This window comes from Asterias rubens, unplaced genomic scaffold (assembly GCF_902459465.1).
Source record: "Asterias rubens unplaced genomic scaffold, eAstRub1.3, whole genome shotgun sequence".
In the NCBI taxonomy this organism is placed as follows: domain Eukaryota; kingdom Metazoa; phylum Echinodermata; class Asteroidea; order Forcipulatida; family Asteriidae; genus Asterias; species Asterias rubens.
This window is the reverse complement of record NW_022985696.1, coordinates 305,639-321,113: the sequence shown is the minus strand read 5'-3', so window position 1 is coordinate 321,113 and position 15,475 is coordinate 305,639. Positions and strand designations below refer to the sequence as shown.

Genomic DNA, 15,475 nt, shown 5'->3' with positions numbered 1-15,475 from the left:
CCTTGTTCCGCACGTTTTGCCGTATAATGACATGTGTTTGAAATAAATCTGTAATTCTCGAAATCGAGAATTGATAATTGTTTCAATATTTTCTCAAAAAGGTAAAGCATTTCATGGAATAATATTTCAAGAGAAGTCTTTCACCACTACCTTCTGTAAAACCCTGTAAGTTTGTAAATCTGTGAACTTTATTTTATTTAATGTTTTGTTCCATAAGTGTATAGTGACTTTAAGTGCTACCACTACCTTTGTTGATGCCTAAATAGTGAGAGGAATTACCTAAATTTCACGTAGTTAAGATTCATCAATGAATCAATCTTAATTGCTTATGAGAGACTGTGACATTATAGTACAAATCATCCAAGATGACCCACTTCAGGTAGCGTTGTGTATTTTGGTGTGATATCATGCCCTTGTCTGTTTTGGGGCAGACATTTTTGTGTATGCTTATATACAACGCATTGATTGTGGGGTATTGAAAATGGCAATTCAATCCACTTAAAGGCAGTGGACACTATTGGTAATTACTCAAAATAATTATCAGCATAAAACCTCACTTGGTAACGAGCAATGGTGAGAAGTTGATAGTAAAAAACATTGTGAGAAACGGCTCCCTCTGAAGTGACGTAGTTTTCGAGAAAGAAGTAATTTTCCACGAATTTGATTTTGGGGCCCTCAAGTTTAGAATTTGAGGTCTCGAAATAAAGCATCTGAAAGCACACAACTTCGTGTGACAAGGGTATTTTTTATTTCATTCATATATCGCAACTTCGACGACCAATTGAGCTCAAATTTTCACAGGTTTGTTATTTTATGCATATGTTGAGATACACCGAGTGAGAAGACTGGTCTTTGACAATTACCAATAGTGTCCACTGTCTTTAAACGCTGGCTTGAACACTATAACCATTTATTGTACACTAGACATTGGTTTGTACACTTCTAGTCCCTTTTTGTTTTTAGAAACTTGTATCTGGAAAAGGAACACGTTGCCTTGGATCGGTCGAGTTGGTCTTTGAAAAGTGTTTGAAACCGTTTGTTTTAAAATGCATATGGTTAGAAAGATATTTTAAAAGTAGAATACAACGATCCACACAAATTTGCCTCGAAATTGCATGGTTTTCCTTTTACTTTGCGAACTAACACGGTCGGCCATTTATGGGAGTCCAAAATTTGACTCCCATAAATGGCCGACCGTGTTAGTCGACGAGGTAAAAGGAAAACCACGCAATTTTGAGTGATACTTGTGTGGAACAATATAGTCTACTTTTGAAATATCTCTCTAATCATATGCATTTTATAACAAACGGTTACAAACGCTTTTCAAAGACCAACTCGACCGATCCAAGGCAACGTGTTTCTTTAAAAAGATGAACATCAGCGAATCACTTGTTTGTACACTAGAGCATTATTTTTGGAAACTTACATAATTATATTCGCCATTTTAGTGATCGGTTTAAGGACACTGCTTTATACACTAGACCCTAGACTTACATCTATTATTAAAAGGATGAAAATGGTCAGCGTTCATAGTGCAGCAGCACCCGGTCGCCATTTTGGTGATCGGTTTAAAGCCATTGGACCCTTTCGGTACAGAAACAAAAAAAAAGTTCACAGATTTACAAATAACTTACAGGGTTTACAGAAGGTAGTGGTGAAATACTTCTCTTGAAATATTATTCCATGAAATGCTTTACTTTTTGAGAAAACAGTAAAACAATATCAATTTTCGTTAACGAGAATTACGGATTTAGTTTAAACACATGTCATGACACGGCGAAACGCGTGGATACAAGGGTGGGTTTTCCCGTTATTTTCTCCCGACTCCGATGACCGATTAAGCCCACATTTTCACAGGTTTGTTATTTGATATAAAAGTTGTGATACACGAAGTGTGGGCCTTGGACAATACTGTTTACCGAAAGGGTCCAATGGCTTTAAGGACTCGTACACAAACTAGACCCTTTTTATAGAATGCCCCCCCCCCCCCGGTCGGATCATGCTGAAAATTCATGCTGGAATAATATCAGCCCATAGGGTATAGTGCAATCCTACACCATGAACATGCTGTTGCTATAAAGGTTAGACGCATATTGAATCATGTACTAGAGTGTTCGATCGATCATTCTCTGCAAGAAAAAAATCTCCACGGAAGATAACGTATCTACTCAAAAGACTTATACATGTGCTTTGTAGATGGTATGCTGAACACACTGCGTCTGCTGGGTTCAAAATGGCGCCGAAGGCATTTGTGACTGCAAATTATTACTTTCGCATGTAGTGAAGTTTATCGACTGAAATATGATATCATGACACAGTTTTGCATACAGTTGAATATATAAAGACGATCAATATTGATATGAATAGCTTTCTTAGGGGTTGGCATTATTTTATAACAATATTCGGAGTGGCATGACTAATATTAAGCGCATAATGTGTTATTTTAAAAGGAGGAATGCCGGCCGGTAAATGTATTGAGTTCATACTATGTTAAGTGCCGAATAAACCTTGCTTAATAGCAGAAACAGGTAACCAGTCAACTACGACTGTGATCAGGGCCCAATTTTATAGAGCTGCTTAAGCAGATAATAGTGCTAACCATTTCCTGCTTAGCGAAATAAATGAGTAAGTCACCAGTCAATATGAAATGGTATTTTGGATAGGCATGCTGTTCTGTGAAGCTTACTTTTTGTGCTGAAGCAGATCTATGAAATTGTGCCCAGTTTTTATTCTGACTGGTGCCTCAACCTTAACAAATCTTTTTACTTATAAAATATCTTGTTTTCTGCTTACGAATTTATCAGTTGGCATAACAGGAAGTTCTTCATCTTTCACTTTAATATGTGTTATTCGGTATTGATAAAAGCCCGTGACATGATTGCACTGTTCAATACTGGAGAGTTTCAGGACGTTGGTGGCAGCAGACGTACGAGGTAGTCAGAGCTGCGGTGTATTGAGAGTGTCGCGACAACTTGCAATTATAAGCCCTTTCCGGTTCCTTAAAACGCGTGCGCACACAGGGTACCAGACGTTACTGCACATAGACCTTTTCGCAAATACCATTGCGCAAGCGCAAACTGTTGAATGAGGTGCATGCTGGTCTAGTTATTCCCAAATTTGATAGTTAGCTAGACCAGCATGCACTTCATTCCACGTCTGTTGTGCGCGTACCGAGTATTTGCGATAAGGTCTATTGGTATCCCAATTTTTTGAGAGTAAGAGTCTACTTCCACCTAGCGTCAAAAAAGCCACACATTCTTCCATCTTTTAAAACTTTACTTATAATTATTGTCTTTTTCCTCTTGTGTTTTACAGAAACCCGTGAATCTAAACTAGGCTCCAACACGTCTCTATTACGAACTGTTAAGTACACTACCGTAGCAGGCCTTATTATTCATACTGCAGCATGTTTGTGGTACACATTAGCTTGTGTTGGCCACCACGAAGGCATTGATATTACGTGTCGAAATGACTCTTGGGCGCTGGCCTTCAATCTAGGTAAGTTGTAGCTTTAATTCAAATTTCAACTTGTGTTTTACCAGGGTAATAATTGTGAACTTTCATTAGTTGAGAAGTAATCACGATGGTGAGCTACGAAGATAACATTGTAACACTACTTTAATTTATATTGTTGTGTTTATCCAATGGGGGACTTTTGGGACGCTTGGTGGCAGCAGACTTACCAGGTAAAATCCACTGTTCTCTGTCATGTGCGCACGCTCAGAACTACGTAAACAATGGAAGTTTACCTGGTAAGTCTGCTGCCACCTAGCGTCCCAAAGACTCCCATTGTTTTCATTAATGTGCACATGCATGTGGTCGTAGGTTGTACAAAAAAAATCGCCCAAGATCATAGGTTTACATAAAACTTAATAATACTGGTAGAAAGCATCCCCTGAAACATGTCTGTCTTAAATAATATATTTGATAATAAAACACAATTAAACTAATTTCCCGTTTTGAGTTTTGTAAAAAATAAAAAAATAAATTAAATCAATGTCATGCTAAAACGAATTGTGTACTCTTGTTTATGTTACGATGGATTGCACAAAGTTTTCTTAGCGAGTTCCTTTCTTATAAATGTTGCTTTAACTACATCCCTGCAAAGTAAAACGTGCAATGTTTCCATTACCGTTTTTTGTTTTGCCCCGGAATATATTGGTCATAACGCTTTACAAACGTTGTGTTTACATTGTTATTACAATCGACCTTTATTATGCTGCCTCCATCTTGGTCATGTTCCTCGTCTCGAATAACAATCATACATGTTATTAATCATTTTGCGAATAGGAACCAGACTATTTTGTTCTTCAAGTCTCTGCCTGGTAACATTGATATCAATAGGAGAAATTCAAGATGGCTGCACCATGATAAAGTTCTACTGTTAACATTGTGAAGTATACTAAAAAAAAAAAATTAAAAAACAATAATTAAAAAATCTCAAACGTACCGTATTCCTAATTCAGACTTGTATAACGAGAGTTTTGATGAAAGTATACATAACGGGACATAATTTCACAAAGTAGGCACTACACATTGAAATACGAAACCAATATATCCATAAACAGGAATCTGTCTTCATTATAATATTGCGCCTATTTCTCTACGGGGGGGGGGGGGGTGACACTACAAATTGAAATTCCAGGCGAAGTATCAATGTTAGAGAACGACCACTCAGTGTCGCCCACGACAGAAATTGAGTCATAAAAATGAAATTAGGACCACATTACACGAGCGACAAAAACTGGTCAAATTTCAACAGGGGCAAGCACTTTGTTTCTGTCCCACCATGTAGTGTGCATTGCTCCCGGCATTCTGTGTTCTCTTTTTTTTCCTGTATCAGCGTTGGCATTCCCCCCCCCCCCCCACACTCTGTTTTTTAGTGGTTTTTGCTCCGGGCGATCCGTCTGGCCCATGCTGAAACTCGATCCGAAAATTGAAAGTGGCAAACGTGTAGAGTAAAACGAGGGGATGATGGGTGATATGTTATAGTGAACTGCAATTTGAAGAGGGTGATCAAATTGATTGGAGTGTCATACCATTGCCTTATTTTTTTACGGCTCTCAAACCGAGAACAATAAATTATTGCTGATGGCATGCCGATATTGCCAGAAACACAAAAGTGACTTTATGTAAACAAAATGTATTCGCAGTGAAACAAATATCTATAAAAATTTAAAAAAAAAACATTAAAACCAAGTTGCACGGTATTGCCGATTATTACCTAACACTCCATGTTTAAAACTTCAAAATGATAGGCCTATGTAGTACCATTGGAAAAGAGAGGCATTTTTCATTAAATATTTGAAAGTGAAGCCACCGCCTTGAAACTTAAATGTATAGGCCTACTCCACCATGAAAACCTTTCGGTGGAATTATGCATGGCCCCTATTAGCACATGAACATTTCAAACACTTTCAAAATGCAACGCACATTATTTTGTCTTTACTTTCCTTGGATATAAGAAAATGTAGTACTCCACCTTCTTTATCAAGTACGTTACTTGTTGAGTGATTATCGTCTTCAACTGCCATTTTCAAAACAAAACTCAAAACCTACTTCTTCAATCAGCCTCGTCATTAATCCTTTTTGTTGTTCTGTTTTTCTCTCCTTTCTCGCTTTGTTCTTGTTTTATTCACTGTTCAGCGCTTTGATCTTTGTTAAAGGCGCTAGTTAAATACCTATATTATTATATTATTATTAAAAGGTACCCTCATTTTGGAGCAATGCACGTGGGGACTAAAATGGTACGAAACATGTTTGGATACGCGCGACTGACTTGCACAAGTCTATTGGTACTACATCAGCTCCAAGTTTGTTTGTGGGTTTATGATCTCACTTTTATCTGAGAGGGATTTTGGTTGCAGTTCGGAATTTACCTGGAAAATGGAACTTTAGGGACGGTAGGTGGCAGCAGACATACTAGGTACATCCATCGTTCTCGGTAATGTGCTAATGATCAAAACTACGTAAACAGTTGAAGATTACCTGGTAAGTCTGCTGCCACCTAGCGTTGGTTCCAAAGTCTCATGTTGTAATATTTACGATATTCTTGACTCTTTATTTATCCACAGGGACTGATATAAGAAACAGTAGTGCCGGAGATTCGTATGTAATAGCTCTCTATTGGTCTGTTGCCACTGCAACGTCAACTGGGTAAAATAATTTACTTTCTGTTTGTTTTAAAATATTTTAAAGGATTGACAGAGCTTCCAGATAGGTCTCAGACAGTGTTAATATTTTGTGTGATCAACCACTCACATGAAATAGCAAAGCTGTAAACAAAAACAAAAAAATACAAAATTTTCAGCAAAAGATACAGTGACACCATTTAAGTGACAAACACCAATGGTTTCAATTTAAACACTTCACAGTGTATGCTTATCAAAATAAGGCTAACAGCGGCCACACCATAGACCTTTTCGCAAATACTGGGGCGCGCGCGTTAAGCTTGAAATTAGGTGCATTGTGGTCTAGCTGGTATCCAAATTTGATCCTTATCTATCCCACAATGCACCTCATTCAACAGTCTGCGCTTGCGCATTGGTATTTGCGATAAGGTCCATGCTCCACTCTGTGACTGGTATCCAGTTAATTAGCCAAAGACCTCTTGCATTGGCCGCATGTGATTACGTGACAGTCTATCATTGAATGTGAGTCGTTTGCAGCATACACGAATGCACTTTTGCATCATGTTCATTCAAAATGGCGGTCAATGACGTCATGTGCAGTCCATCTAGCTGAAGATTGTTACTTGCTGCTTAATTTTGCAGCAGCTCTGTGAAACTGGGCTTAAATATAATATGAACTTTTTGCCCGACTTGTTATGATCAGCCAACCATTTTTATATACATGACAATCCCTTTCCAAAATTGTTTTATTCATATTTTCTAGGTATGGCGATATCAGTGCGGTGAATATATCAGAAAAATGGGTCTCAATTGTGGCCATGTTGATCGGTGAGGGCGTCTTCTTTGGGATGATTCTCGGCGGAATGGCCTCCATGTTGACCAACTTTGACGCACAGAGGGCGCGCTACACTCATCGCTTCAATGTTATCAAGCAGAGCTTGGTTGGTATCTCCAAAATATTGAACACAACTTTCTCAAAAAACGCCAACTTATATTGTACTTTTAACAGTGGTATAATGCCTAACATAACTCAGGCTCTGGTGAGAAATTCACAAAGAGTTAAGACCAGTTTTATCTCGACTTAGGACGCGTTAACTCGAATCGTCTTAACTTAGGACCAGCTACAAATGTACACGCCACTTTTGATATCTCTAAGGACATGGTCTTTCGGATTTGGCTTAATAGGTCCTGTGTGTCACGTATAAGAACCAGCGCACTCACCGTATAAAAAGAGTGGGTTCGCCCTAGTAAGCCTGGTTTGGTTGGCGGCATTATTAAAACACAGTAAAATCGAGTATGTCTAAATAATGTTTTCCATGTCAAACAAAGCTCCATCCACAATTTTTTGTAGGGAATAATGAACTAAATAACGCCCCACGCATGTAATAAAGCTCTGATAAGCTTACATTTTGTATTATTAGTTATTTGTGTTTATTTCTAAGTATTATTATGGGAATCAATGTGTGGTGAAGAGGTTTTCAACTAGTGGTTTAATCCCAACGAGGCCTGGTTCTTGATTACCGAGACGAAGTCGAGGTAAATTATAAAGAACCAGGCCTCGGCGGGTTTAAACCACAAGTTGAAAACCGATTCAACACACTTTGATTCCCATTCATAAATACCTTTTTGGTCAAAAACATTATAACTTTTTGGTCACAAAGTAAAATAAATGCAAAAATTATAATTGTTAAGAAAATATTTTTCAACACAACACCCCTCCGGCTATGAAGTGGTAGGGCGCTCTCCACCAATAGGATTAGAGAAACTGTCTGGGGTATTTATGAGTATTATATCATTTAAAATATATGTTTTCGTTTGTACTCACACAGAGAGACGAAACGGTTACTGACGATCTTCAGAGGCAAGTAGTTGGTTACTACGAGTATCTATGGTTCCGTAAGAAAGGCGTAACTGACGACAGCTTGATTAATGCTATGCCTCTAACCTTCCATGCTGAGGTGTCACTCAGTGGCAACAAGTATATCCTTGATAAGGTTCGCAAATTTATTCCAAAACTTTTGTTATTTATTTGCCCGGTTTCACATAAAAAATACAAATCTTTACTTGATAGTGATAGAGTAGGAAAGGTAAATGAACAGACTGAAATGAAAACCCATTTGTGACCCGCTCTGTGAAAATTAGTCAGATGTGGGCAATTTCAGGAATTGAGTTGTATGCATTGCTGGAAAGAACACATCAGCAGCAGTAATTTGGTAAATGTCTAAGCTTTGGGGTGTATAGCGTTGCTGAGTTACTCCAGTTTGAAATTAACCACAACACCATTTTTTTGTGAAAAACGAATTACATGTAAAATGATATTGTAAACTACCATTTCGCGCAAAAGGATACAAATTAGAAATAAGTATGATCACAAAATTGTTGTATTTATAGCTTTATTGCCTAAAAGTAAGTGTTCTCGAGGTTAACCATGCAATTATAGATCTAAAAAACAGATTAAACTGTCCATAACTTAATAATGCATTGGGCGTCATCTGACTCATTTTCACAGAGTGGGTCACATTTTAGGGGCAGGTGTAGAGAGCAAAATAATAATAAAGTAACCAATGTATTTGAACAGCAATATAGACAACATTGTGGTAAAAGGCACGAGAGAGTTTAAAATAACAGACCATTCATGAAAAAATGGCAAAATTATGTATAGTACGGATACAACTCTAAAGACATTCTGATTCCATCTAGAATAATGAAATTTTGGAAACATTTTTAAGAAAATAAAAACAGTGTCCCAAGGGGATAACACACAAAAATAAAAATTGAGTGCATGCTACGGAAAGGGACCAATAGGAGACTTTTGGGACGCTTGGTGGCAGCAGACTTACCAGGTAAAATCCATTGTTCTCGGTAATGTGCGCAGGCTCAGAACTACGTAAACAATGGAAATTTACCTGGTAAGTCTGCTGCCACCTAGCGTTCCAAAGTCTCCCATTGGTAGCACATTTTTCAAAAAATGTCTTTCGATCCAAAGAATAATTTTGTATGAACATTCAATTCCAAAATAAATGGATTCTCTTCTTGGAGATTGCCCGGAACTGGTTGTTAGATTGCCTCCTGTGACGTTTTTTATTTTTTATTTTATTTTGTGTAACTTACTCATATATTTTTTTTGGTTGTTTTTGTTTACTTCTTTTAGGCGCCAATGTTCAAGGGCATGAGCGAAGGCTTCATGCGCATGCTCTCTTTAGAGATTAAACCTTCCCTGTATCTTCCTGGTCAAATAATTGCCATCCGGAACGAGATCTGCCATAACATGTACTTCATCCAGAGGGGAGAGGTGGAGGTAAGATCACAGCCTTGTGATTTATTCACTTTTTTACGTTGGTTGCCACTCAGCAGGATTTTGACGTAACGCTATAATAAGAAAGAAAGAAAAAAATCCCTACCTTATTTTTGGGAGCCCGTTAAGTTACGCCAACATAGTTATACTTTTGTTATGCCTTAAAGTTGATTGGCGCGAAATGAGATATAATTATACAAGCTTTTCATCAATCAAGGTCAATAGTAAACACGGGGTACACATTTTCTTTGGCTTTCGTGATGCCACTTGCAGCAGACAAACAAACAAATTAATCATCCATTTTTTTTCTCGGTAAAAATGCGGCACGAAACTCTGCGTTCGAAAACCACCATTGGCTGAAACTTCATCAGCAGTTTTTACGGTGTTAAGACAGGCGTAGGCTAGGCTACACGTTGAGGCTACACGATGAGGCGAAGGCTAGGCTACCCGTTGAGTCTGGTGGAGTTAAAACCGTTAAAATATTATACGTTATATTTATTTGGGGAACTACGACGGCAGTCTCAATATTGTCGAGTGTCGAGTGTCAAAGTATTTTTGCATAAATTCCGCGATCGGAGACGGGCATCCCGAAACTTATTTTGGGAAAACAAATAAATACCCAATGGGCTGAAAAGTCTGTCAAAAGTAATTTTGACACACAAGTTTTCAATATTATCCACTTTAACTAGTATATCACTGTTATTTGTGGTTCAATATTTTTAAGGTATATGATTTTAAATGTTTAATTTAGTCCAGTCTTATGGACCATATACCGCTGATTAGTAGGCCTACATATTTAAATAATGTTTCGAAAGTAATGTGGGGCAAAAGATAGAGAAACCGTCAACTTTGGCTAGACAGCTAGCTCAGAGTTGGAAGAACGTCGGCACACTACAAATCCGGAAGACGTTTGGTCAACTCGCTCTCTATACTATTCAATTTGTTTTCAAGTATACTCTTGAATAGCCTAGCCTGTTCCCCACTTTCTCTCTAATCAAAAGGATTATTTCATTTGAATTAACGAATGAAAAGTGGTGGTAGGATACGTACCTTTTTCCCAAAATATATTATGACCATATTCACTAATTAATGTACTAAAAATTAATGGCAAACCCTAGATGCAACGGTTTGCAGTCAATCCAGGGGCGTGCGAAAGAGATGTGTCAAGCGCCCTCTCTAGTTTGTTGCGATTTAATGTCTGGCTCCTACGCGTACCAACGTGGATTGAGATAGCCTTATTGGTTAGTCAGCAGTTGTCACATTGTTTTTGTGACGGCGGCGAGTTCTTCGGTAAGATTTTGGAAGGGATTTTATTTAAGAGTCAAATGCTCACAGATTTTCACAAGACTTGTAGGTCTTGGTATAAAAACTTACCATTCATTAAACTGTTTTGCTTTAATTAAATGCTACGACTTGGTCTTGGAATGGACTCAAAATTTACAATTTACCGAGCCGGAGGCGAGGTCCGTTAACAGCGCCAGCCACCAACCAAGGTCATTACCACGCAGTGAAGACCGGGTACGAACGCTGTTATTCCCATTAATAAATACCTCTTTTAGCGAATTAAACGGCTACAATTGTCAAAATTTTGTGACTTTTCTCTCTGCGGTACTTCCAGACATGTTCAGGGGCCATATTTGAGCTTTTGATGGTTCCCATCTCTTTCGTGCGTTTATCACATTACTGATCTTCGAGACCAGTGACAATAATGATCTGTTCAGCGCCTTCACTGGGGTCAAAGGAGGCAAATGATTGGACGAACGCTGTTCCTTGTGCATTAAAACGCGCGCATGAGCTCGGCGTCAGTTTATACGCGCGCACATATTACACGCGCGCACTCAAAATTGATACGTTTTCAGCGCGCATACGCGTAAGTGCGCGAAGTTGCAATGAAACTAACAGGGATATAAATAAGCGTGCGATACAGTGCAGAGCGCAAGGTTTACACAATGTATGCTGATTTAGTGGCCACTTATTCGCTATTTTCCAAAGCCGGTCTTTATACCACCGTTAACACTCCCACACGTGACCAGGTTTTGACCAATCAGAATTGAAACTGTCCAAGGTATTTATTAATATAGTATAGCAGGCCCCTGTAGATGTAGTAACTAATAATATACGCCTCTCTACTTCAATGACAATGAGGTACGTCACAATACTATTACTAACTAACCCCCCCCCTAAAAAAAATAGTACAAAACAAGGCTATTAGTTAGTATTACTAAAGCCTAAAGGCACTGCAAGTGGTGGCGGACATGCGCCCAGAACCTCAGTTTGGGTAAGAATTAATGACGTCATGCATTAATATTAAGAGAGACGCATATTGCTTGGCTCGATGCTTTTGACAATGAATAATTGCTTAATATTTATTGACAATAACATTCATCTTCATATTTTCAGGTTTTGTCGCCAGATGATGACGAAACACCCATCATTTCCCTCCGCCATGGCAAACTCTTCGGAGAGGTAAACCATTTTTCCGCACTTTATTATGCCTGAAATAATAAACAATTGCGCAGATTGCAACTACTCTCTTTTCCAATTTAAAATTGAAACAAGTATTTGTTTGAGTCACCGTTATGTACAGTGAGTTAAAGTTCTACATCAAAGTTCAAAGTTCTAGGTCACAATTTCATAAAGCAAAGCAAGTAATTGACAGGGGTACCAGTTGTAGCAACGGTAACTGTATGGTGTACTCTGGCTGGTAACCTATTTTTACTAAGCAAAAGTTTTGTGCTAAGCAAGTTTTGTGCTTACCAGCTTTATGATACTTGGCCCTGGAACCAATGTCATTGTCAAAGAGCTGCTTGAGCACAAAAAATTGCTAATCACAAACAAAAAAAATGCTTACCAGAATATGCTTACCAGCCAAAATATCATGTCCACTTGACAATTTATGACTGGTATCCTGCTTCTTGTGTTTGCTTAGCACAATCATTTCCATTAATATTTCCTGCTTAAGCAGCTCTATAAAATATGAGCAACTTTATCTGTGAACTACATGTAGGCCCCCCCCCCCTATACCAGAAAAATTTGCTTTAAAGGGCAAGTATTTTTTCACAAATTATTTATGCTTCTTTTTTTCTTCAGGTCAGTCTGGTTTTCAGTATGCCGAGAACAAACAGCATCAGGGCTGCAGCCCACTGTGATCTCATGGTACTGGATAAAGCAGACCTACAGAACGTACTACATCATTACCCTGAAGGTTTGCTAATCTAGTCTTTCAAAAGTTTACCTTTAGTCCAGGTCACAAAAACGATAACGATCACGACGCAAAGAGAATGTATTGGTTAAATAAGCGTGTGCGTGTTCTGTGTGGAGCAATTCAACCAATAGAATGTTCTGTTTGCGTCATGATCGTTATCGTTTTCGTTATCGCTGCAGTGTGACTTGACCTTAAACCTGGGAAACTAGTGCGACTAGTGTCACAGTCGCGACTATTGATTGCTAGTCCAGTCGAGACTGCCATTTTTCAACTACTTGGTTAATCGTGCCGCCATCACGACTGCAAAAGTTGCAACTACCTGTTTGGTGAACCAATCCTTTCAGCATGAAGTTTACTACTGCTCCTGCAGCAAACACTATGCCTCAATGCATCTTGGGAATTAAAAATAAGTCGCGACTAGTGTCCAAGGTGCTCGCGACTTATTTGAGGGAGGCACAACTGGTCGAGTTGAAAGTTTCACTAGTCGCACCAGCCTAATCCTAACCACCCCAGCCCTGTCAAAATCTAACAGGATGTAAACCATTAGCGTTTGTCCTTTGGATGGAAGGTGCTGTGTAATGCAAGTAAAAGAACCCAGTGCACTAATCGCTAGGAGGATGGGTGTTTCTGGCAGGGGCCCGCATTTTTGTTCAGCTTTATGAAATTCGGCCCCTGATCTTTAAAGGCACTGGACACTATTGGTAATTGTCAAAGACCAGTATTCTCACTTGTTGTGTCTCAACATATATGCACAAAATAACAAACCTGTGAAAATTTGAACTCAATTGGTCGTCGAAGTTGCGTGATAATAATGGAAGAAGAAAGACCCTTGTAACACGCAGTTGTGTGCTTTCTCAGATGCTTGATTTCGAGACCTCAAAATCTAATTTTGAGATCTCAAAAGCAAATTTGTGAAAAATTACTTCTTTATGAGAGGGCCGTTTCTCACAATGTTTTATAGTATCAACAGCTCTACATTGCTTGTTACAAAGTTAAAGCTCTGAACCATTATTTTGATTAATTACTAAATAGTGTCCAGTGCATTTAATAAAGAGGGTTTTATCCATTGTCAAAGTTAGTTGTGCTGTTGAAATATAAATGTTGTTATGTTTGGATGTTTCAGTTGCAAGGAAGCTGCAACGTATCGCAGAGGAGCGCTGCGACGCTGCAGGTAGACTCGAAGAGAGAGTACGCGCAGGAGAGGGTATCATCCCTGCTTCCAAGAGCCTTCGTAGGATCTCACATAGTAAGACGAGCACACAGTCGCCAAGTAAGTTCGTCATCAGTAATTCAATTCAAGTCAACATTTATGTCATACTTTTTTTAATACACTCCTCAAGTTACAACATGTTACACTGATTTATAAGCAAAATAAAAAGCACCGAAGATGAAGGGGAAAAAGTGAATCTATGTATACCAAAGTAAAGAGGGCATGAGGCTGTCAGATTACGCCTAGGCAGCCAAGACAGATGAACTACAAGCATCGAAACAAGACAAACAGGTAATGCAAAAACAGGTACAAAACAGACTGGGTTGTAATGATATGATTTACGGTTGCTACACCAGAATGCTACGCCAGGTGCTTGGTGTCGAGAGCAAGAACATAATATATCAAACACAGACCTCTATCTCGGGTTCCCCAAGCTTAGCGCCAAAATCTGCGCTAGAAGAGTGAGGTTTGCAGGGCACTGCTATTGCCACTCTGAGCTTCCAGCCAGCAAGCTTGTGCTCTGGGAGCCCAAGCAAAGTCAAGCCCAAAGAGGTCGAGGCCATCTGACCTATGTCGATCTGCTGAAAAAATACACTGGGTTTGTGACAGCTGGGGAAGTGTCCACGTGCATGGGGGACAGGAAGACCTGGAGAAACCTCAGCCATAATATCATTGACCGAGGACACCACTCTAAATAGAAGAAGAAAAGGCTGATGACATAGAAGCGATGGACTAACTAAAAAAAGGACAAACTGGCGTTGAATCCATATCTGTATCCATAGTCTTGCAAAACCTCTCTAGGAGGGGGTAGTAAACCATTCTACATGCTGAGTATAAAGGCCACATAATAAAACAAAATTGTTGATCGTCCCCGCCCGACCGTTCAAAACCCCCGACCCCATTTTTTTTTTTTTTTTTTTTTTTTTTTTTTTTCCATGTCTGGATATCTCTTTATACTTTTACTGCCCAGATTTTTCAGCTGATATTTTTCAAAAAATGTACAGATTTTTATTCATGTTGGCAAAGCAAGAACAGTTCTTCAAATATTTACTTTGGCTACACTGTGCTTAGTTGTTTGAAAAAGTTTACAGAAAAACTGTTTGACAAAACTATTGAAAACATCAAAAACACACAAACCCTTTATTTTATAGTGATTGTGATGATTTCTTTATTCTTGATTTCATATTTTGGCATGTCAACAAAACTTTAAAAGAAAGAAAAAAACCTCCCTCCCTCCCCCATCCGCAAAAAAAAGGACGATAAACAATTTTTTTGTTTATGTGGCCTAAACATGGTAGAGCACCAGCCGGTGAACCTGGAGGTTGCCTGTTCAAATCCCGCTATTGTCAGGTTTTTTTTTTGGTCACTCAAATCTGAAGTTGTTTGAAATTACCAATTTGTTTGACGTTTTGATGCAGGGCATTCCTTGACGAGAGCCAACATGATGCAGGGCGACAGAAATTCCATGGAAGCCTTCGACATCGAGGAACTCGTCAGCGTTCATCACGGCTCGTGCACCGCGGTAAGTCCACCTCACTCTTCCACTCATCTGGGAACACTCCAAATCCAGTCAAAGTCAAATGTTGCCTTTTGCATTGTTTCAAATACACAATTTACCCTACCTATACCTTGTT

General features: G+C 38.8%; 1 protein-coding gene across 1 annotated transcript in view; it reads left to right on the top strand.

Moving 5' to 3' along the window:
• Positions 1 to 2,874: 2,874 nt before the first annotated feature.
• Positions 2,875 to 15,475, top strand: part of LOC117305683 — a 67,005-nt gene continuing 54,404 nt past the window's right edge. Inside the window, exons 1-10 of the mRNA XM_033790545.1 lie at positions 2,875 to 2,926; positions 3,238 to 3,498; positions 6,075 to 6,156; positions 6,895 to 7,072; positions 7,961 to 8,125; positions 9,283 to 9,429; positions 11,827 to 11,892; positions 12,517 to 12,631; positions 13,755 to 13,901; positions 15,260 to 15,363. Coding sequence (XP_033646436.1) covers positions 2,875 to 2,926; positions 3,238 to 3,498; positions 6,075 to 6,156; positions 6,895 to 7,072; positions 7,961 to 8,125; positions 9,283 to 9,429; positions 11,827 to 11,892; positions 12,517 to 12,631; positions 13,755 to 13,901; positions 15,260 to 15,363 — 1,317 coding nt within the window. The remainder of the gene's footprint in view (positions 2,927 to 3,237; positions 3,499 to 6,074; positions 6,157 to 6,894; positions 7,073 to 7,960; positions 8,126 to 9,282; positions 9,430 to 11,826; positions 11,893 to 12,516; positions 12,632 to 13,754; positions 13,902 to 15,259; positions 15,364 to 15,475) is intronic.